Source organism: Heterodontus francisci, chromosome 36, assembly GCF_036365525.1.
Source record: "Heterodontus francisci isolate sHetFra1 chromosome 36, sHetFra1.hap1, whole genome shotgun sequence".
NCBI classification, from domain to species: Eukaryota; Metazoa; Chordata; class Chondrichthyes; order Heterodontiformes; family Heterodontidae; genus Heterodontus; species Heterodontus francisci.
The window spans coordinates 36,715,921-36,737,806 of NC_090406.1; the positions used below are offsets into that span (position 1 = coordinate 36,715,921).

At 42.5% G+C, this 21,886-nt stretch overlaps 1 protein-coding gene across 2 annotated transcripts in view; it reads right to left on the minus strand.

Annotated features, from left to right (window-relative positions):
• Positions 1–4,542: 4,542 nt before the first annotated feature.
• Positions 4,543–21,886, minus strand: part of chaf1a (chromatin assembly factor 1, subunit A (p150)) — a 66,403-nt gene continuing 49,059 nt past the window's right edge. Inside the window, exons 13-14 of one of the 2 annotated variants that reach the window (XM_068016545.1) lie at positions 7,253–7,361; positions 4,543–6,161 (exon numbers count right to left, since the gene is read on the minus strand). In XM_068016545.1, the coding sequence (XP_067872646.1) occupies positions 5,932–6,161; positions 7,253–7,361 (339 nt within the window). In that variant the 3' untranslated portion in view covers positions 4,543–5,931. The remainder of the gene's footprint in view (positions 6,162–7,252; positions 7,362–21,886) is intronic. The other variant, XM_068016543.1, reaches the window with a different exon arrangement.

Consider the following 21,886-nt stretch of genomic DNA (forward strand, 5'->3'; position numbering starts at 1 on the left):
TTCTCTGGCACTGCAGGGTGTTTGTGTGTTGGCAGGGTTTTACCAGCTGCGGAGTAACACAGCTGAGTCCATTGTTTTTTCTTAGCCACTGTTTATTTCGGTGTTTTGTCTTGGGACTGATTTTCTTTTCTTTCTTAACCTGGCTAATTATTGTAACCCTTGCAGCCAAGGCATGTGTGTATACTTTTTATTAATGACAACTACTGACCCAACAGTAACTATTTATAAAGTTGAAAATTGTATTACCAAACTGCTTCTGAACACTGTTAAAGTATATTAACAGTTTGCTCCACAGCAAAAATGGGACTTTTGATGTGCTGTAAATACAAGTTATTAAAATAAGTTTAAAATTGGGTCCTCTTTACTCCCAGGAAGAGAATTATTTTCCAGATTATGATGCAGAAACAAAAATCACTGCCTACCTTTTAAGAGTAACTCTGCGATTGAATGATTGTGGCACGTGTACTTGAGTGAAATTGTGCAGTAGAAAAATCTTACTTTGCAGGAGCTAATCATTTTTGTAGCCTACACCAACCCCCCCTCAAACTAGTCACTTGCTTGATATATTGTAACTTTTTGATTCAAAGATAAATTATTGTACAGTGGAGAACAAAGCAGCTGCTGCTATTAAATTATTTATGAAAACTTTTGCCATTATTGCTTCAGTTTTAATACACTACTTCACATATTAGATAAACTAATTACTCAAGTTTGACTTGTCCTTTTTAATATACTTTCATATAAGTGCGTTAACTGTATCCTACAGATCCATATCTTCCCTCCTTTTGTACTCCAAACAGAAAGTTTGATGCACAATCTTTATTATTGGAAATTTATCCCAAGTGCTCCTCATCCCTTAGTGGGCAGTGGTAATGGGGAAATAGTCAGAATGTGGAGTCTCAAGTTGAAACTTATGGGTACAAGAATGAATCTGCTAGTTGATTTTATTCATTGATTGAAGGCTGGTGCTATTGAGTAATGGATGAAAACTTCACACATTATTGTTCTGTGTTATTTCACTTTAAAGTAAACAGGCCAGCGTTGGTTGAGGAACATGAGAAAGTTTTGACTTCTGCCAGAAACAAGACAAACGGTATTGCCCTCTGTGGCCAAGATGTCTACTGCCATCAATTATCAAGTTTGGGAGGAGAATGGCCACTTGACCAATACTGTGCAGTTATACAGTGAAAAATCTGAATTTAGATCCAGCTATTTATAGTTGCTATCCCAACCATAAATCTATTACATAAATTAAAACCTAGAAATAGGCTTTTGGTATTTATCCTCTAACTGAGCCGTGGCCTAAATCCATTTGCCTGCCTGGTTCCTATTTCCCTGTGCTTGAATCAGTGTAGTCTATAACCCTATGTAATAAGTTTTTCCAGCTTTCTATCCCAAATCTCAACATATATCCCTTAGTCCCATCCCTTTATGGGTTAATTTGATGGGTGTTTAAAACTATAATCTGTTCTAATTATAGTCCCAATTTGTCAAATCTTTTTTGTATTGCTTAATACCAGCCATCTGAGTTGATCCTGCACCTCAACATCCAGCTCTTGATGGTCAGCTCTTACAACTATGGTTTTAGGTTTTTCAACTTCATCTATTTATATAGCACCTTTAAAATGTAATAAAGCACCCCAAGGCTCTTCACTGGAGCATGATAAAACAAAATTTGACAGTGAGCTACATAGAGATTTTAGGACAAATGACCAAAGGCTTGGTCAAAGAGGTAGGTTATAAGGAGGAAAGTGAAGTAGAGATTAAGGGAGGGAATGCCAGGGCAGCTGATGGAGGTTGGTGGGGCTGGGGATATGAGCAAGGCCATGGAGAGATTTGAAATAGGAAAATATTAACATTTAGGTGTTGCTTAACTGGAAGCCAATGTAGGTCAGTGAGCAGAGATGATGGGTGAAGGGGACTTGGTGCATGTTAAGACCATGGGGGCAGAGGTTTAGATAAGTTTAGAGGGTAGAACATGGGAGGTCAGCTAGGAGTGCGCCAGAATAGTTAAGTCTAGAGGTAACAAAGGCAAAGATCAGTGTTTTAGCAGTGGTTGAGCTGAGGCAGAGATGGAGTCGGGCAATGTTGTGAAGATTGAAATAGGCGGTTTCAGTGATGGATGGTCAGAAGCTTCTCGGGGGTCAAATGTGACACTAAGGTTACGAACAGTCTGGTGTGGCTAGGGAACAGCAGATACCAAAGACAATGGTTTGCTTTTCCCAATATTTAATCGGAGGATATTTCTGCTTATCCAGTACTGGTTGTCAGTAGTCTGAGAATTTAGATAGTGGAGGGGTCAAGCAATGTAATGGTGAGATAGAGCTGCGTGTCCTCAGTGTACATTTGAAAACTGTTTTTGGATGATATTGCTGATGGCAGTATATAGTTGAGAAATAAGGAGGAGGCCAAGGATAGATCCTAGGGTGACGAGAGGTAAGTATGGGAGCAGGCAAAGAAGCTATTGTAGGTGATTCTGTGGCTTCAGTTAGATCAGAATAGAACAAATGACTGCAGTCCCACCCAGCTCAATGATTGTAGCAGGGTGTTGGAGGAGGATGGTTTTATCAACCTTGTCAAAGGCTGCAGACAGGTTGAGAAGGGAGTGCTGCGTGATTCATTATTGCATTCATCTCGCCAGAAATCCAGTATTCATTACCTATATCCAAATGATTAATGTGTAGTGTTAATTCAATCCCACTTCACCACAGGTCACAACAGATCAATATATTTTCCCACTCACCAAAACAGCCAATTAGATACTCTTTGTCCCCAGAATAAAGAACAACCAGGTTTCTTAACCAATAATAGATAATTTTGTTGTTAAAGACTTAGTTTATAATAAAGTAAATATAATCAAACAAATATTATAGCCCTGTATTATCCTAGCCCTCACGCATACACCCATACATCCAAACACTGGTTAACTAGAAAAAGGGATTTTGGTTTACAGCTGTTACAAAGAAATAACAAAAAAAATATAGAAGGTGCCCCAAAGTCAAATAGGTGGCTACTACTAGGAATCTTTCCAGGCTAGGTTAATGAACAGTACGTTTGGGTAGGCATTAAATAAATTCAACTGCAGAAAGGCTTCACATCGGTCTCACAGCAGGTGCACAGCAACAATGTGTCAGTTCTCACACATTTGCTGCAAAGTCCTTTTTTAAAGATGCAAGGTTTCTGCAAGCATTCATATCTTCAAAAATACAGGAAGCAACAGTACAACTTCATACAAGCTTTTCCTTTTCAAGAGCAAGGATTCTTCACAAAGATAAGTTTTCTTCTGAACTCCTGGCAGGTCCATATAGATTCAAACTGCCTCTTTTAGTCCAAAAACCAGTATCTTTTAACAGTTCAAAGTGAAACCAAAATCCTTCCCCAGGCAAATCCTATGCTAATTATAAATTCTCTCGTCACAACACAAAATAGCTCTCAAGTCAAACCCCCTGTGGTGTTTACTTGAAACCACCTGCTTTCCAGCCTTTTAAAACAAAAAACACCTGAAGGTCAGCCTCTTCAGTTTAAAAATATAGGTTCCAAGTTTCAAAATAATTATATGGAAACTCTTGTAATAACAAACAGAAGGGGTCTCAAAATGGAACCATGTGGGATGCCATTACCGTTTGAAATAAATTGCTCCTGTTTACTCCCTTTTAACTAATTTTAAAATCTAATTTGCTACCCTTCCCCTAATTCCACATCATTCAATCTTTCTCTATGTAGTAGCCCTTATCAAATGGCTTCCTGAAAATCAGTGTACACTTCATCATTGCACTTCCCTACCTCCCCTGAAAACACCTGCACATTTCATTGTTTACGCTGGAAGTGGCTTTTTAACTATGCACAATATAGTTCTACAAATTAACCAGTGACATGATAGACTAATATAGTCCTTAATATTTCATTCAGACTTTGGGGTGATGATAACCAAATCTGATTATCTTCATACACAATCAGGGAGCAGCAGAAAACTCAGTTTGTAAACATGGATATATTAAAAGGCAAATGCCAAATAGAATAAAAGGACACAAATTCTGTCAATGATACTTTTCACTCTCAGCCCTCTAGTTTTTTACTGCTAAAATAAAACTGATTCAACAAGACTATCATCGCACTTGTGAATAGGTGTTGATTTTAATACAAACTGGATACTAAAACACACACCATCATCAAACACAAGTTGGAAGCATATGCTCGTTAGAAAATTAAATCTCAAAAAAATCTGCAAGGCCAGGCTCTAAGCTTCAAAAGCAGTAGCAATTGATGTCCACCGTTCAGCTTTGGATAGTTGTACTGCAGTAACCTTAAAACAAGTATTACAGGCAGGTGGGAAATAGGGTGGCTAGCTTCCAGTTCCACCTTTTACCACAGCTAAATTTTGTTAAGCTAGTGTTTCAGCCCATGTTTTTGTTTGCCAAATAAACAAACAGTGACAGGCTTTCTCATAGGTTTGAAACAGGTTGAATATTTATTGAATAACAACCACCCAAACTGTTCACACCACCACCCACATACATATTCACACTCACTTGCACACTCAAGAAAAGGGCAAGAGATGTTAAGCGTTCACTGTGCTGTTTTTGGGGAAAACCGGTGGAATCCTCTTGTAGGGTAAGTTTTAGAGTTGCAGGCCTGTTTGCTGGGATTTTGAAGTCTTCTGGCAGTCAACCCTTTAGGTTAAAGATGGTACTGGTATTGAGCACAATGTTCACAGGAGTGATTTATAGTCACTCTCATTTCTCTGCTGCAGTTGGTTGCAAACTTGCATCAGCACAGTTCAACTGTCTTAGCTGGAGTTGATATCTCTCTCTCAACCTGGTGCTGAAATTGAAGATAGCCTTCAATGTTCGCTGTGTCGGTAGTTCTCTGGCTGATGTCCTGATGTTCTCCCAAAAAAAGTTACCTTAAAAGGAAAGCTCAAAGTGTTAGTTTCAGCCATGAGAGTTTAGGCTTCAGTTCCTGAGAGGCTATACAGTAGCCCATTTTAATAAGATGAGGTATAATGTTGTGATTGTAGTTGAAGGCAGGGTAGCTGTGAATGCCTTTGTTTTAGCTTGTTTGTGGATAGCACACATCCACGTGTGATAAGCTGTCTATAATTTCAATGCAGAAAGGATGAATGAGTTTTAGTTCTAGCAGACGAAGGTATATGTTATGTGACTGCTCTCCAACTTGAACGCGAGTGTATCAGTCTTAGATTTTTTAAAAATTTAACTCCACTTTATTTTTGTATTTCCATTGCTGCACTTCCTAAGAGTATGACAAATTTGTAAAAATACAGGTTTGTGTTCAGGAAGTCTGTTATACTCAGTTAATCTGAAAGAACACTGAACTGTAACTAACTTCAAAATACAACAGGTGCACATGGGTTAAGTAATTTAATAGGTCAGATGGTTGTGGGTGCTGGAATAAGGTATGGGGAAAGATTAAAAAAAATGAAAATCAACACCAATTAATAAGAGTTTAAGAAGTTAAATACAAAGGTGTTCCCAAAAACAGGCTATTATCTACAAATAGCATTACAAACAAAGTTTCTCATTGCTGAAGGCAGAGTGTTGATGAGCCCTGTGAAAAGAGGGGGCTGGATTGCAATCAATCAGCCAAATTTAAAAATAAATCCACATTCAACAAACTGCTCGTGCTTCGGAGATGTTCAAAACAGCGTGAAGCAAGGATAAGTGTCTGTGAAAGATCATTATACAAACAGCTTTCGTATGGTACATAATAACAGGTGTGTTTATGAATGCCATTGATTTTACTTAAATTAATTTATCAAATTACAATTTTTTGTTGCAAAAGTGCCATTTTATTTTTTTCAGAACTTCAAGTATCTTAAGTCAAAGTTTAAGAAATGATACAGAAAAGGTTTTAAGTTTCTAAAAAAAGTAGCCTACATACATACAGCTATTAGCATATATATCTTAAATCAATTCAGGTACTGTTGGGTGGGTTGAGAGCAGCATTTGCACAGGGTTCAATGTCCATCACCTCATCAGCGGTCAGTTCTGAGCTCAGCTCTGTAGACTGCACATTATCAGCTAATTCACAACATAACTCTGCAGACTGCACCTCACTCCTGACCAGTCCAGGGCTAGGCTTGGCGGGTGGTTCCTCACTCTTTACCAATCCAGAGTATAAATCTGCAGACTGCCCCTTACTCTCTGAAGTTTGGAGGTAGGTGGGGGAAAAAAGAAACATCTCATTAGTAGGGAGAAGCCACATAAATTCCCACAGTTTAACAGATATTCTCTTATGGTGATATGTGAATATCAATAAAGGTTACAGATATATCCCAAAAATATCTATAAAATCACAAACAAACCCCAGGCTTTGTCCTGGTGGAGGAAAAAAAAATCATGTCCTCTGATCATCATTCGCATTTAAATCATTACAATGATCAACTTTATAAAGTAGTCACACAAACTACCAAATAGAAAACTGCCAAGGCAATAACCACCTGTAACTGGGATGGTCAATAAGACAGTCAAGGGTACAGTAGCATTGTAGTTATGTTATTGGAGTATTAAGCCTGCAGACAATGGCCTAAAATCCCAAAAGGCAGCTGGGAAATTTAAATTCAGTTCATTAAATAAATCGAATAAAAAGCTATCAGTAATGGCGGCCATGAAAACTACTGAACTGTCATAAAAACTCATCTGATTCACTAATGTCCTTTCGGAAAGAAAATCTGCCATCCTTACCCTGTCTGGTCTACATGCGACTCCAGACCCACAGCAGTGGTTGACTCTCAACAGCCCCTGAAATAGCCCAGCCAGTCACTCAATTGTACTCAAGGGTGTTGCTCACAACCACATTGAGGCAATTAGGAAAAGACAATAAATGCTGGCCTTGCCAGAAATGCCCATGTTACATGACTGAATAAAAATCAAAGACCAGCTTTGTCCTAATTAGAAAAACACAATAGTCAAGATTGCAACTTGACAGCAAGTAAGAATGAAAAATCACAAAAAGGTATGAGATAAGCTACAAATAGAAAAATCAGATAAACCAATTGCAAGAAATGAAATACTTTAAAGAATCATTCCCAGTGGGAGTAAATGTGGGAGACACTGCTACAAATAACAGTAAAGAAATGGGCACATGGCCAGGGGACACAAGAATGAAGATCACACAATGCATAAGAGACTGTCCAAAACTCAAAGGCTCAGGTCTCTCAATTTTTCCCCATATGGTTAGTGTAGAAATTTATTTGCACTTTGAGGGCGCTTTTATATAAAAGTAGAATGCATACCTTTATTGTTTAGAACAGCATTATTCATGTGCACTTCAACGATTACACAATCTGCATCATCATCATCTTCTGTATCTGCCTGAAAACCATCAGTCTCCGTAACTTCAGTCTAAAAACCAGAAGTGCAAAGGTTAATCTGTTCTTTCAAAATATTATATCCACTGTATGCTCAACACTTGGCAAACGTGAGGCATCACAGAAACCAGAGGAAAGCTGCTGGCTACAAAGCAAGCCTTAAAATGGGTGAGTGCTTCTAACCAGATCATGGTCAGGAGGAAAGAATATTAAGCTGGGCCACCAACATACATCACTTCATCTTTCTAACTTGAGATCAAGCCACTGGCAAACACTTGTTGATGCAACAGCTGTAATTTTAAACACTCCTACATTTAGAAGAAAGCAATACCCAGAGGCAAGTGGTTAACATTAATGGTCCATAAGCCATATTTTATGCTGCAAGCATTCGTTAACCCTCCCCTTTCTTGGAATATCACGATGGAAACTTGGGTGAACATATACGGACATATGAATTAGGAGAAGTAGGCTATTTGGCCCCTCTAGCCTGCTCCGCCATTCAATAAGATCATGGCTGATGTGTCCCGAATTCCATACTCCCATCTACCCGATAACCTCGGATTCCCTTGCCTAACAAAAATCTATTTACTCCCGCCTTAAAATTATTCAGTGACCCTGTCGCCACCACCTTCTGAGGCACAGTGTTTCGAACTCACACAACCAAGAGAAAAAATTTCTCATCTCTGTCCTAAAAGGGCAACCCCTAATTTTAAAACAGTGCCCCCTAGTTCTGGAATCACCCACGAGGAAACATCCTTTCCATATCCACGTTAAGACCGTTCAGGATCTGACTTACTTCAATCAAATCTCCCCTCACTCTTCTAAACTCCAGTGAAAACAAGCCCAGTCTGTCCAACCTTTCCTCATAAGACAACCCACTCATTCCAGGTATCAATCTAGTAAACCTCCTCTGAACCACCTCCAACACATTCACATCCTTCCTTAAATAAGGAGACCAAAATTGCACACAGTATTCGAGATGTGGTCTCACCAATGTCCTGTATAACTGAAGCATAACATCCTTACTTTTATTTTCAATTCCTCTCATAATAAAGGATAGCACCCATTAGCCTTCTTTATTACTTGCTGTACCTGTATACTAACTTTGTGACTCATGCACTAGAACACCTAGATCCCTCTGCACCTCAGAGTTCTGTAGTCGTTCTCTTTTTAAGTAATACTCTGCTTTTTTATTCTACCTGCCAAAGTGAACAACTTCACATTTTCCCACATTGTACTCCATCTGCCAGATTTTTGCCCACTCACTCAACCTATCTATCTCAGTCCACAAACTCCTTATGTCCTCTTCACAACGTACTTTCCTACCTATCTTTGGGTCATCTGCAAATTTAGCTGCCATCGCTCTCCTCATCTAAGTCATTGATATAAGGCTGCGTTTGCTGACAACACTACCACTAGGTGGCGCTGCAATGGCACATGCACAAAATGCAGCATGTGCCACTCAAACCTCAGTCTGCGACTTCAGGCAGCTGCCAGGACTAAAGATGGCGCTGCTCAAAAAAATCACACGAAGGCAACCTAACCTAAACACATGGCAGCACACAATGGCCGGAGGGAGAGTGGAGCGGCCGGAAAGCGCATCCGCAGAGGCTGAACAGGCGCGTTGCCCGAAGATGCACACGTCAAGCAATATCATCCGCGCATGCGCTAACCAGTCCTGGCAAGTCCTAACGCAGCGCACGCACAGAGTAGGACCCGTCTGCGCATGTGCGCACCTTGGCGCAGACTGATGTCAGTAGTCGGCTGCGTCATCAGGAATCACTTTGTTGATATAAATTGTAAAAAGTTGAGGCCCCAGCACAGACCCTTGCGGGACTCCACTTGTCACAATCCTGCCAATCAGAAAAGGACCTGTTTATGCATAATCTGTTTTCTGCCAGTCAATCTTCTATCCATGCTAATATGTTACTCACTACACCAGGAGCTCCTACTTTGCGCAATAACCTTTTATATGGCACCTTGTCTAATGCCTTCTGGAAATCCAAATACAGTACGTCAACGGGTTCCCCTTTATGCACGGCACATGTACTCCTTCAAAGAACTACAATAAATTGGTTAAAAATGATCTCCCTTTCACAAAGCCATGCTGACTATTCCCGATTACCTTGAGTTTTTTTTTTAAGTGTCCAGCTATAGCCTCCTTACTGATCAATTCTAACACCTTCCCCACGACAGACGTCAAGCTAACTGGCCTACAGTTACTGGTTTTCTGCCTCACCACCAACCCCCCCATTCTTGAATAGAGGGTTTCTATTTGCTATTTTCCAGTCTGATGGAAGCTTTCCAGAATCTAGCGATTTTTGAAAAGTTAACACCTACTACCTCATTAGCCACCTCTAAGATCCTAGGATGAAGCCCATCAGGACCTGGAGACTTGTCAGCCCGCACTATTTCAGGAGACAGACACACCCCTTACATTAATTACATCACATTTGGACCGTGGTCAGGAACGCAGCGAGTGAGGCAGGTATGGGGATCCAGAATTTAGCTTTGGAGGAGCCTCAGCTACTGCTCTTAGCCAATAGGTATGAGGATCTTACTCCCAAAGAAACTAGAGATTAGAGGTGCAGGGTAGTGAAGAGGCAAACGGTAATCAAAGTGAGACAGGAAGGGGCAGAAAATATAAGCAGAAGAGTGCAACAGAAATTAGAACCAGAATGAGTAATAACGGCAAAAAGTCAAAGCCAACGGCTCTTTATCTGAATGCACGCAACATTTGTAACAAGATAGACGAGTTGACAGCACAAACAGAAATTAATGCGTATGACTTGAAAGCTATTAGAGATGTGGTTGCAGGGTGACCAAGACTGGGAACTCAATATTCAAGGGTATTCGACGTTCTGGAAAAATAGGCAAATGGAAAAAGGAGGTGGGGTAGCTTTGTTAATAAAGGAAGGAATCAGTGCAGTGGTGCATAGTGATATAGGTGCAATAGATCATGATGTGGAATCAGTTTGGGTGGAAATAAGGAATAACAAGGGGAAGAAGTCACAGGTGGGAGTCATCTATAGGCCCCCGAAGAGTTGCCTCACTGTAGGACAAATTATAAATCGGGACATAACGGAGCCATGTAAGAAGGGCGCTACAATTATCATGGGTGATTTTAATCTGCACATTGACTGGACAAATCAGATTGGCAGAGGCAACATGGAAGATGAGTTTGTAGAGTGCATCAGGGATTGTTACTTAGAGCAATTCTTTGCAGAATCTACCAGGGAACGGGCTATTTTAGATCTAGTAATGTGCAATGAGATAGGGTTAATAGATATTGTAGTTAAGAACCCTCTAGAGGGTAGAGATCACAACATGGTAGAATTTCACATTCAGCTTGAGGACGAGCAACTCGGGTCTCAAACCAGTGTCCTCAACTTAAACAAGGGCAATTACAGAGGTATGAAGAAAGTTGTCTAAAGCGGGCTGGAAAAATAGACTAAGGGGAAGGTCAGTGGATGAGCAGTAGCAGACATTTAAGCAGATATTTCATAACGCTCAGCAAAAATTTATCCCGGTCAAAAAGGACTCGATGAGAAGGATGAACCACTCGTGGTTAACAGAGTATCCAATCAAAAATTAAGGCATACAAAACGGCCAAAACTGGTGGTAGGCCAGAGGATTGGGAATTAATTTTTTTTTTTTTTTTTTTAGGAACCAGTAGCAGATAACTAAAAAGTTATTAAAGAGGGAGAAAATTGATGAAGAAAGTAACCTGGCAAGAAATATAAAAACAAATGGCAAGAGCTTTTACGGATATATAAAAAGAGAGTAGCTAAAGTGAGCGTGGGACCTTGGAGGATGCGACTGGAGAACTGATAACAGGGAACAGGGAAATGGCAGATAATTTAAACTAATATTTTACATTGGTCTTCACGGTGGAGGACACTATAAACATCCTACAGATATCAGATAAACAAGGAGCTAATGACAGGAAAGATCACGTAACAGACTCTATCACGAGGTACAAAGTATTTGACAAATTAATGGGACTAAAGGCAGACAAGTTGCCAGGACCTGATGGCCTACATCCAAGGGTTTTAAAGGAAGTGGCTGCAGAGATAGTGCAGGCATTGGTCGAAATATTCCAGAAATCACTGCATTACGGGAGGGTTCCAGCAGATTGGTGACGCCCCTGTCCAAGAAAGGAGGGAGACAAAAAGCAGGCAACTATAGGCCAGTCAGCCTAACATCGGTCGTTGGGAAAATGAGAGTCCATTATCAAGGAAGAAATAGCAGGACATTTAGAAAAGCTTAATGCAATCAAACAGAATCAACATGGTTTTGTGAAAGGGAAATTACGTTTGACAGATTTGCTAGAGTTCTTTGAGGATATAACAAGCAGAGGTGATAAAGGGGAACTGGTAGATGTAGTTTATTTAGATTTCTAGAAGGCATTCGTTAAGATGCCACATAAAAGATTATTGCACAAGATAGGTGCTCACGATATTGGGGGTAATGTATTAGCATGGACTGCGGATTGGTTAACTCGAAGACAGGGAGTTGGGATTAATGGGTCTTTTTCAGGTTGGAAAGATGTAACTAGTGGAGTGTCACAAGGATCAGTCCAAGAGCCTCAATTATTTACTATCTATATTAATGACTTGGAGGAGGGGGCAGAGTGTAACATATCCAAATTTGCTGACAATACAAAAATAGGTGGAAGGGCATGTTGTGATGACATAAGGAATCTGCAAGGGGATATAGATAGGTTGAGTCAGTGGGCAAAAACTTGGCAGATGGAGTTTAATGTAGGAAAGGGAGGTCATGCACTTTGGTAGGAAGAATCAAAAGGCAGACTATTATTTAAATGGAGAGATATTCTGCAGGACAGAGGGATCTGGGTGTTCTTGTGCATGAAACAGAGTTAACATGCAGGTGCAGCAACTAATTAAGGCGGCAAATGGAATTTTGGCCTTTATTGCTAGGGGGTTGGAGTTTAAAAATAGGGATATCTTGTTACAACTGTATAGGGTGCTGGTGAGGCCCCACCTGGAGTACTGTGTACAGTTTTGGTCCCCGTTTTTAAGAAAAGATATGCTGGCATTGGAGGCAGTTCAAAAGAGATACACTGGGCTGATTCCTGGGATGAAGGGATTGACTTATCAAGAACGGCCTTTATTCATTCGAGTTAAGAAGAATGAGGGGTGATCTTATTGAAACGTACAGGATTCTGAGGAGGCTTGACAGGGTAGATGTTGAGATGTTCCTACTAGAGGGGGAATCTCAAACTAGGAGGCATAGTTACAGAATAAGGGAACACTCATTTAAAACTGAGATGCGAAGAGATTTCATCTCAGAGCGTCATGAATGTCTGGAACTCTCTACCCCAGAGAGTTGTGGAGGCTAGATCACTAAATGTATTTAAAGACGAGGTAGATAGATTTTTGAAATATCGGGGAGTTGAGGGCTATGAGGAGCTGGCGCAAAAGAGGAATTGAGGTCTGGGGCAGATCAGCCATGATCTTACTGAATGGTAAGGCAGGCTTGAGGGGCCAAATGGCCTACCCCTGCTCCTATTTCTTATGTTCTCCTGATTAACCTTTTATCATTTTCTGCCATTCTTTATATGCTGGCCAAACATCTGACCTGCCACTCATCTTTACACAATTATATGCCTTTTCCTTAAGTCTGATGCTTTCTTTAACTTTTCATTAACGGATGGTGCCACACTCTGGCATTTTGCAGTTCAAGCCTTATAAATTTAAATTATTTCCCTCCAGGCTGTGAAGGGTTTCAAGAGTCCACCAATATTCCACTGAAAACAATATTTCCCATCTTCAGTGCCAATTGGAAGAGATCTCAAGATGGGGAACATGTCTGAAAGTATGAGTGCATTGACGCAATAAGTATGAAGAGCTATGGGCCAATTGCCTGCTCAAAAGCGCAGTCTAATTTCATAAAGTGCAGCTTCACAAGGAAATGGTCCATGGATGGTAGACACTATGGCTTTAAGGGAGATGACACTATTCTGTTGTTGAACAACAGATCCTACTATTATGCCAGGAGTACTTTGTCACCAGCCGTGACAGTTATCTGTCAATCAGTTGAAAGTAGCCAGGTTCAATAGGTGCTAATTATTGTAGCAGAAGCTGAGCTAGTGAGTCATCAGAATCTCTATATAAAAGCAGACCAGTTCCTAGCTGAACATAGTGAGAAGAGACATTTGCCTGAGTGAGACACATTGCCACAGTGAAGCTGGAATTTGGTGCCTGTGGGAATTCAGTGCTGAGGGGAAAAGAGGGGCTCCTTTTCTATCTTTTTTTAGCCTCCAGCAGCTGGTGAGTTGTCTTCTTTTGACTCCAAGGTCAATGGTTGGTGAGTGTTTTATCATTTACCTTTCAAAACTCAGGTAATTTTAGAAATTGTAAGATTTTTATTTGGTAATACTTTCTTCTTTTGGGCCTCCTTATCTCGAGAGACAACGGATACGCGCCTGGAGGTGGTCAGTGGTTTGTGAAGCAGCGCCGGGAGTGGCTATAAAGGCCAATTCTACAGTGACAGGCTTTTCCACAGGTGCTGCAGAGAAATTTGTTTGTCGGGGCTGTTGCACAGTTGGCTCTCCCCTTGCGCCTCTGTCTTTTTTCCTGCCAACTACTAAGTCTCTTCGACTCGCCACATTTTAGCCCCGTCTTTATGGCTGCCCGCCAGCTCTGGCGAATGCTGGCAACTGACTCCCACGACTTGTGATCAATGTCACAGGATTTCATGTCGCGTTTGCAGACGTCTTTATAGCGGAGACATGGACGGCCGGTAGGTCTGATACCAGTGGCGAGCTCGCTGTACAATGTGTCTTTGGGGATCCTGCCATCTTCCATGCGGCTCACATGGCCAATCCATCTCAAGCGCCGCTGACTCAATAGTGTGTACAAGCTGGGGATGTTGGCTGCCTCGAGGACTTCTGTGTTGGAGATACTGTCCTGCCACCTGATGCCAAGTATTCTCCGGAGGCAGCGAAGATGGAATGAATTGAGACATCGCTCTTGGCTGACATACGTTGTCCAGGCCTCGCTGCCATAGAGCAAGGTACTGAGGACACAGGCCTGATACACTCTGACTTTTGTGTTCCGTGTCAGTGCGCCATTTTCCCACACTCTCTTGGCCAGTCTGGACATAGCAGTGGAAGCCTTTCCCATGTGCTTGTTGATTTCTGCATCTAGAGACAGGTTACTGGTGATAGTTGAGCCTAGGTAGGTGAACTCTTGAACCACTTCCAGAGCGTGGTCGCCAATATTGAGGCTGATGGTTAGGCCAAATTCATTGCAGGCAGCCGCAAACCTGTCGATGAGACTCTGCAGGCACTCTTCAGTGTGAGATGTTAAAGCAGCATCGTCAGCAAAGAGGAGTTCCCTGATGAGGACTTTCCGTACTTTGGACTTCGCTCTTAGACGGGCAAGGTTGAACAACCTGCCCCCTGATCTTGTGTGGAGGAAAATTCCTTCTTCTGAAGACTTGAACGCATGAGAGAGCAGCAGGGAGAAGAAAATCCCAAAAAGTGTAGGTGCGAGAACACAGCCCTGTTTCACGCCACTCAGGATAGGAAAGGGCTCTGAGGAGGAGGCACCATGTTGAATTGTGCCTTTCATATTGTCATGGAATGAGGTGATGATACTTAGTAGCTTTGGTGGGCATCCAATCTTTTCTAGTAGTCTGAAGAGACCACGTCTGCTGACGAGGTCAAAGGCTTTGGTGAGATCAATGAAAGCAATGTAGAGGGGCATCTGTTGTTCACGGCATTTCTCCTGTATCTGACGAAGGGAGAACAGCATGTCAAAGGTCGATCTCTGCACGAAAGCCACACTGTGCCTCAGGGTAGACGCGCTCGGCCAGCTTCTGGAGCCTGTTCAGAGCGACTCGAGCAAAGACTTTCCCCACTATGCTGAGCAGGGAGATTCCACGGTAGTTGTTGCAGTCACCGCGGTCACCTTTGTTTTTATAGAGGGTGATGATATTGGCATCGCGCATGTCCTGGGGTACTGCTCCCTCGTCCCAGCACAGGCATAGCAGTTCACATAGTGCTGAGAGTATAGCAGGCTTGGCACTCTTGATTATTTCAGGGGTAATGCTGTCCTTCCCAGTTTACTAATTAACAATTTACAATTTATTAATTAAGCTTAATATATTGGGAAAGTGAGTTAATTAAGAAAGTGACTAAGTAATTAAAGTGAATTAATTAATAGCATAAGTAACAATGGCAGGGCAGGTGTTATGGTTGCAGCTGTGATATGTGGGAGCTTTTGGATGCTGAGGTGATCCAGGGCAAACACATCTGCAGAAAGTGTAAGCTGTTAGAGGAATTCTGGATCAGGATTATTCATCTGTGCCACATAAGGGAGGGGGAGGCATGCCTGGACATTTTATTCCAGAAGATTATCACACCTCTTGGAACAGGGTCCTCTGTTTTGGTCAGCAGTGAGTGACAGAAGGATGTGACTGTGAGTGAGGTAGGTAAAGGAACTGAGCAGACAGTAGTTTAGGAGCCTCAGACTTTGCAACTGTCAAACAGGTTTGAGGTGTTCTCAACATATGTGGACGAAAGCGAGGTATGCAGGGTGGATAAGCAGACTGGCCATGGCACTGTGGTACAGGAAGCCATTCAAATGAGGAGAGCAAAAAGAAATATAGTGGTAGCAGGGGATAGTATAGTGAGGGGGATTGACACTGTTCTGCGCATCTGAGAAGAGTGTGAGTCCAGAAGGCTGTGTTACCTACCCAGTGCCAGGATTCGGGACTTCTGCTCAGGGCTGGACAGGAACGTGGAGTGTGAGGGGGAGTATCCAGTTGTCGTGGTCCATGTAGGTACCAACGACATAGGTAGTACTAAGAAAGAGGTCTGCTTAGAAAATATGAGGAGCTAGGCATCAAATTGAAGAGCAGAACCTCAAGAGTAGCAATCTCTGGATTATTACTTGAGCCACATGCCAATTGGCAGCTCACCACCACCTTCTCGAGGGCAATTAGGGATGGGCAATAAATGCTGGCTTTGCCAGCGATGCCCATATCCCACAAACAATTTTTTTTTTAAATTGGCAGAAGGTGCACAAGATTAGTGAAATGAATACATGGCTCAAAGACTGGTGTGGGAGAAGTGGGTTTTGGTTCGTAGAGTAGTGGGGAAAGTGGGGGCTGTACCATTGGGACGGTCTGCACCTGAACCGTGCTGGTCTCAGTGTTACAGCAAACCGTATAACGAGGGAAGTAGAGAGGGCTTTAAATTAAACAAGGGGGGGGGGGGGGGAGGGATCAAGCCTGCGTAGATGTAGCAAACCAAGGGGTATAGTCAAGGCAGGAGAGCAGAATAGTAATATGGAAAATGAAGGCCAGAGAATAGCAGGAAGGGACAGCGAGGAAAAAAAACAAAGAACACACCAACAGTCAAAACTAGATGCTACAAAAATAACAGACAAAACTGAAGGCTCTGTATCTGAATGCATGTAGCATTCATAACAAAGTAGATGAACTGATAGCGCACATTGAAGTAAATAATTATGATCTGATACCCATTACGGAGACATGTCTGCAGGATGACTAGGATTAGGTCCTGAATATTGAGGGGTATATGATGTTCAAGAAGAATAGGAAGCTAGGTAAAGGTGGAGGGGTAGCACTCGTAATCAAGGATGGCATTGGTGCAACAGTTGGAGATTACCTTGGTTCAGGAGATCAGGATGTAGAACCTTAACTAGAAACTTTCATAAACAAGAATTTAAACTGATCTCAGTAGTAATAGTTCTCCATTGTTCAAGTTGTTTGCTCAGAATGAGACAGATCAATAGTTTAGTGATGAGAGGCTGCAGCCTGGACACATAAGACAGCTCTTACAATTGAACTGAAAATTTCCATCTTCAAGTCAAGATATGAACAAAGGCTACAAACCCCATCAGATGCAGACTGGTTACACCAGTTGCTATCAAGACACTTTTGGGATGAAAGTGGAAAGTTTGGACAGTCTTAATGCAGCTCTTGGTAGGCAGAGATCTACAATAAAAAAGGACAAAGATGGACTGGAAATAAATGCACTGAATTGGGGGAAAGCTGATTTCCATATGATAAAACAGGATCTGGCCAAAGTGGACTGGGAGCAGCTACTTGTAGGAAAGTCTACATCAGACCAGCAGGAGTCATTCAAAAAGGAAATAGTGAAAGTTAAGGGCCAACATGTTCCTGTAAAGGTGAAGGGTAGGACCAACAAGTCCAGGGAACCCTGGATGTCAAGGGATGTAGAGAATTAGATAAGGAAATAAAAAGGAGGCTTATGGCAGATTGAGAGGGCTGAAAACAGCAGAGGCCAGAGAAGAGTATAGAAAGTGTAAAGGGGGGGGGGGGGGGGGGTACTTAAAGAAGTAATTAGGAGAGCGAACAGGGGGCATGAAAAAACACTGGTGGGCAAGATAAAGGAAAATCCCAAGGCATTTTACAAGTATATTAAGGGCAAGAGGATAACCAGGAAAAGAGTAGTGCCCATTAGGGACAAAAGTGGCAATGTGTGTGTGGAGCCGGAGGACATAGGTGAGGTTTTAAATGATTACTTTTCATCTGTGCTCACTATGGAGAAGGACCATGTAGGTGTAGCGATCAGGGAAGGGGATTGTGATATACTCGAACAAATTAGCATTGAGGAGGTGGTTTTAGTGGGCAAATCCCCAGGCCCAGGTGAGATGTATCCCAGGCTCCTGTGTGAAGCAATGGAGGAGATAACAGGGGCTCGGACACCAATTTTCAAATCCTCTCTGACCACAGGAGAGGTGCCAGAGGACTGGAGGACAGCGAATGTGGTACCATTATTCAAGGGTAGTAGGGATAAGCCAGATAATTACAGGCCAGTGACTCTATCAGTGGCAGGGAAACTACTGGAAAAAATTGAGGGACAGGATTAATCTCCATTTGGAAAGGCAGGGATTAATCAAGGATAGTCAGCATGGCTTTGTCAGGGGGAGATAGTGTCCAACAAATTTGACTGAATTTTGAGGAGGTGTGTAGATGAGGGTAAAGCAGTTGTTGTAGTCTACATGGACTTCAGTAAGGCTTTTGATAAGGTCCCGCATGGGAGATTGGTTAAGAAGCTAAGAGCCCATGGGATCCAGGGAAATTTGCAAATTGGATCCAAAGTTGGCTTAATGGAAGGAAGCCGAGGGTGATGGTCGAGGGTTGTTGAATCCGATGGAAGCCTTTGACCAGTGGTGTACCGTAGGGATCGGTGCTGGGATTCCTGCTGTTTCTAGTGTATATTAAATGATTTAGACAAGATCATAGGAGGTATGATCAGTAAGTTCACAGATGACACAAAAATCTGTGGTGTCGTAAATAGTGAGGAGGAAAGCCTTAGATTACGATATAGATGGGCTGGTAAGATGGGTAGAGCAGTGGCAAATGGAATTTAATGCTGAGAAGTGTGAGGTGATGCATTTCGGGAGGACTAACAAGGTAAGGGAATATACAATGGATGCTAGGACCCAGGAAGTACAGAGGGTCCGAGGGACCTTGGTGTACTTATCTATAAATCTCTGAAGGTAGCAGCACAGGTAGATAAGGTGGTTCGGAAGGCATATGGGATACTTGCCTTTATTAGCTGAGGCAGATAATATAAGAGTTAGGGAGGTTATGATGTAGAGGCCTGCTACTTGACCTGAATCCGATGGGAGCCAATGACGTGTCGGGTTTGGTTCGGGTCGGGTTGAGCCGGGCTGGACACACACGGCAAGTGCTCTGCTGGTAAGTATTGAAAAAAAAACCTTACCCGAGCTGGGAGATCAGGACGAAACTGAGTCTGCACAGTGAGCGAGTGATGTCACTATGACATCATCACACATGCGCTGCAGCTTCTTGCAGGTTCAGTGTCAGGAAGGTCAGGTTCAGTGTCAAGATGATAAGTAAACGGATGGTCGAGTCAGGGCGCGTTCGGGGTAAAATTGGAGGGACTTGGACCAGGTCAGGCCCAACCTGAGCAGGCCTCTATGATGGAGCTGTATAAAATACTAGTTAGACCATAGCTGGAGTATTGTATACAGTCTGGTCGCTACACAAGAGGAAGGATGTGATTGCACTGGAGAGGGTGCAGAGGAGATTCACCAGGATGGTGCCTGGGCTGGAGCATTTCAGCTATGAAGAGAGACTGGATAGGCTAGGGTTGCTTTCCTTAAAGCAGAGAAGGCTGAGGGGGGGACTTGATTGAGACATACAAAATTATGAGGGGCACAGATAGGAAGAAACTTTTTCCTTAGCGGAGGTGTCAATAACCAAGGGCATAGATTTACGGTAAGGGGCAGGAGGTTTAGAGAGGATTTGAGAGAAAAAATTTTCACCCAGAGGGTGGTTGGAATCTGGAACACACTGCTTGAAGGGGTAGTAGAGGCTTAAAACGCCACAGCATACAAGGTTACGGGCCAGTGCCAGTAAATGAGATTAGAACAGCTAGCTGCTTGATGACCAGCATGGACACGATGGGCCAAAGGGCCTGTTTCTGTGCTGTATGACTATGACAAAACTGCTCTGCCTTTTCTGATAATGTCAATGCAAAGAATGGCCAGTGTGGGTACTTGGATGTCACACAGGTATCAGTCATGCAAGATAGCCCTGCCCACAAAACTGGCCCGTCCCAGGATGAATTAATCACCTTTGGGAGTTTCTGCTCGTTTGAAGGTATTCGAGGAAGTTCCAAAAATTAAACTGGAACTTCTGGGTGCAAGGAATGCTTTAAAACTTTTTGAATAGAATTTTAATTTACTAAGAAACTTAACTATTGTGCGCCAATATAACTAGGAAATGGTTCTTTTTTTAAAGCCATTTTCAGTCATTTAAAATTGGGCTACTCACCGAGTAACAGAGTGGCACGGATTTAAAATGCTTTTGTCAAACTAACTTTCAACTGTATTAAAACTACACCTAATACAGCAATGTTTTTAAAAACAGACTTTTTAACAAATTACTTTTCGAATGCTGTCCAATTACAATGGTTCTTAGCAGATTGTGTGTTCGCCAATATGCAAGAGTTTGAGCAAAAATTTGGGGGTGGGGGGCAGCAGAGGGAGAACACTTCAAAAAAAAAAGTGTGCCCAAAGCAGAAACACAGTGGCGCAGTGGTTAGCACCGCAGCCTCACAGCTCCAGCGACCCGGGTTCGATTCTGGGTACTGCCTGTGTGGAGTTTGCAAGTTCTCCCTGTGACTGCGTGGGTTTCCGCCGGGTGCTCCGGTTTCCTCCCACAGCCAAAGACTTGCAGGTTGATAGGTAAATTGGCCATTGTAAATTGCCCCTAGTGTAGGTAGGTGGTAGGAGAATGGTGGGGATGTGGTAAAGAATATGGGGTTAATGTAGGATTAGTATAAATGGGTGGTTGTTGGTCGGCACAGACTCGGTGGGCCGAAGGGCCTGTTTCAGTGCTGTATCTCTAAATAAAAAATATAGAAACTCTACCCCAAATTTAAATTTCAGTGGACATTTCCTACATCAAGAAGTCACCAAGGAGGGGCTTTGTTTTGTGGCCCCATGACTCTGGTCTGGTCGGAGCACCAATCCAAAGCCAAAACAGAGTGGGAAACCATGATACCACTGCACAAACTGGGTACATGGCTGGCAGTATGCCTTTTCAGAGCTCTGGATTGGCTCTCAGGCTAGTCCAAAGGTCACAGTTTCTAATATTAATAAAGCTGCCTCCAATGGCATCTTGTCAGTCAGGGAAGACGAAGGTGGCTACTGGTTTTGGCTAGTATGCTCAGGGAATTGTGTCACCCAAAGTGACTGCGTGAGCCTCAACTTTCCCTCTCCCAATTATCAACCATTCTGCACTCTCTTCAGGTTTCTCCAACAGCCCTCAACATATTGATCTTATTCATGAAGGCTACCACTTGTTCCTTTAATCCTTTCCCATTCCAGTATCTGACTATCCAACTTCACTTCCTTAGGCAAATACTGACATAAGCCTACTTCTGGTACTGTTTTACCTCATGCTCTCCAACTAGAACCCGATTTCTGTTGTGTTCTCTCTCTCTCGTTGTCACACATCTACTCCCACCTCTCCTTATGAGACCCTCCAATCTAGTTTCTTCTTCTCTACCACTACTAGCATTGCACCAAAATTAAATGATATCCTATGTGATGGTGACAGCCTCATTTTGCTCATTCTCTCCAGGACCTTGGAGTTGACCATTCCAATGTTTCCTCCAGATCATCTCTGCGGCAGTGCTCATTCCTGGTTTCGTTACCATACACCACAATGCCTCCAATGGCTTCTACTTTGTCCACAAACACTTTCAGTGTGCTCCATTGGCCCTTTTTATCACAGATGACTTCGGAAACATAGGACTGGCTTCTACTTGTATGCTGACACCACCTAGCTCTACCTTTCTGCCATTTCTGTTGATCGAGAAAACACTGCCCCAATCTCCAACTGCAATATTGCCTCCAGTTTCATTTTGGCAAAAATCAAAGTTCTTATGTTTCTGTCTTAACTCCATTAACCTCCCTGACTGCTACCTTAAGAAGTACAGAATGGACACGGGTTGCTCAAGTTTGAGCTCGACTTTTAACCTAGACACAAGGCTGGTCTCCC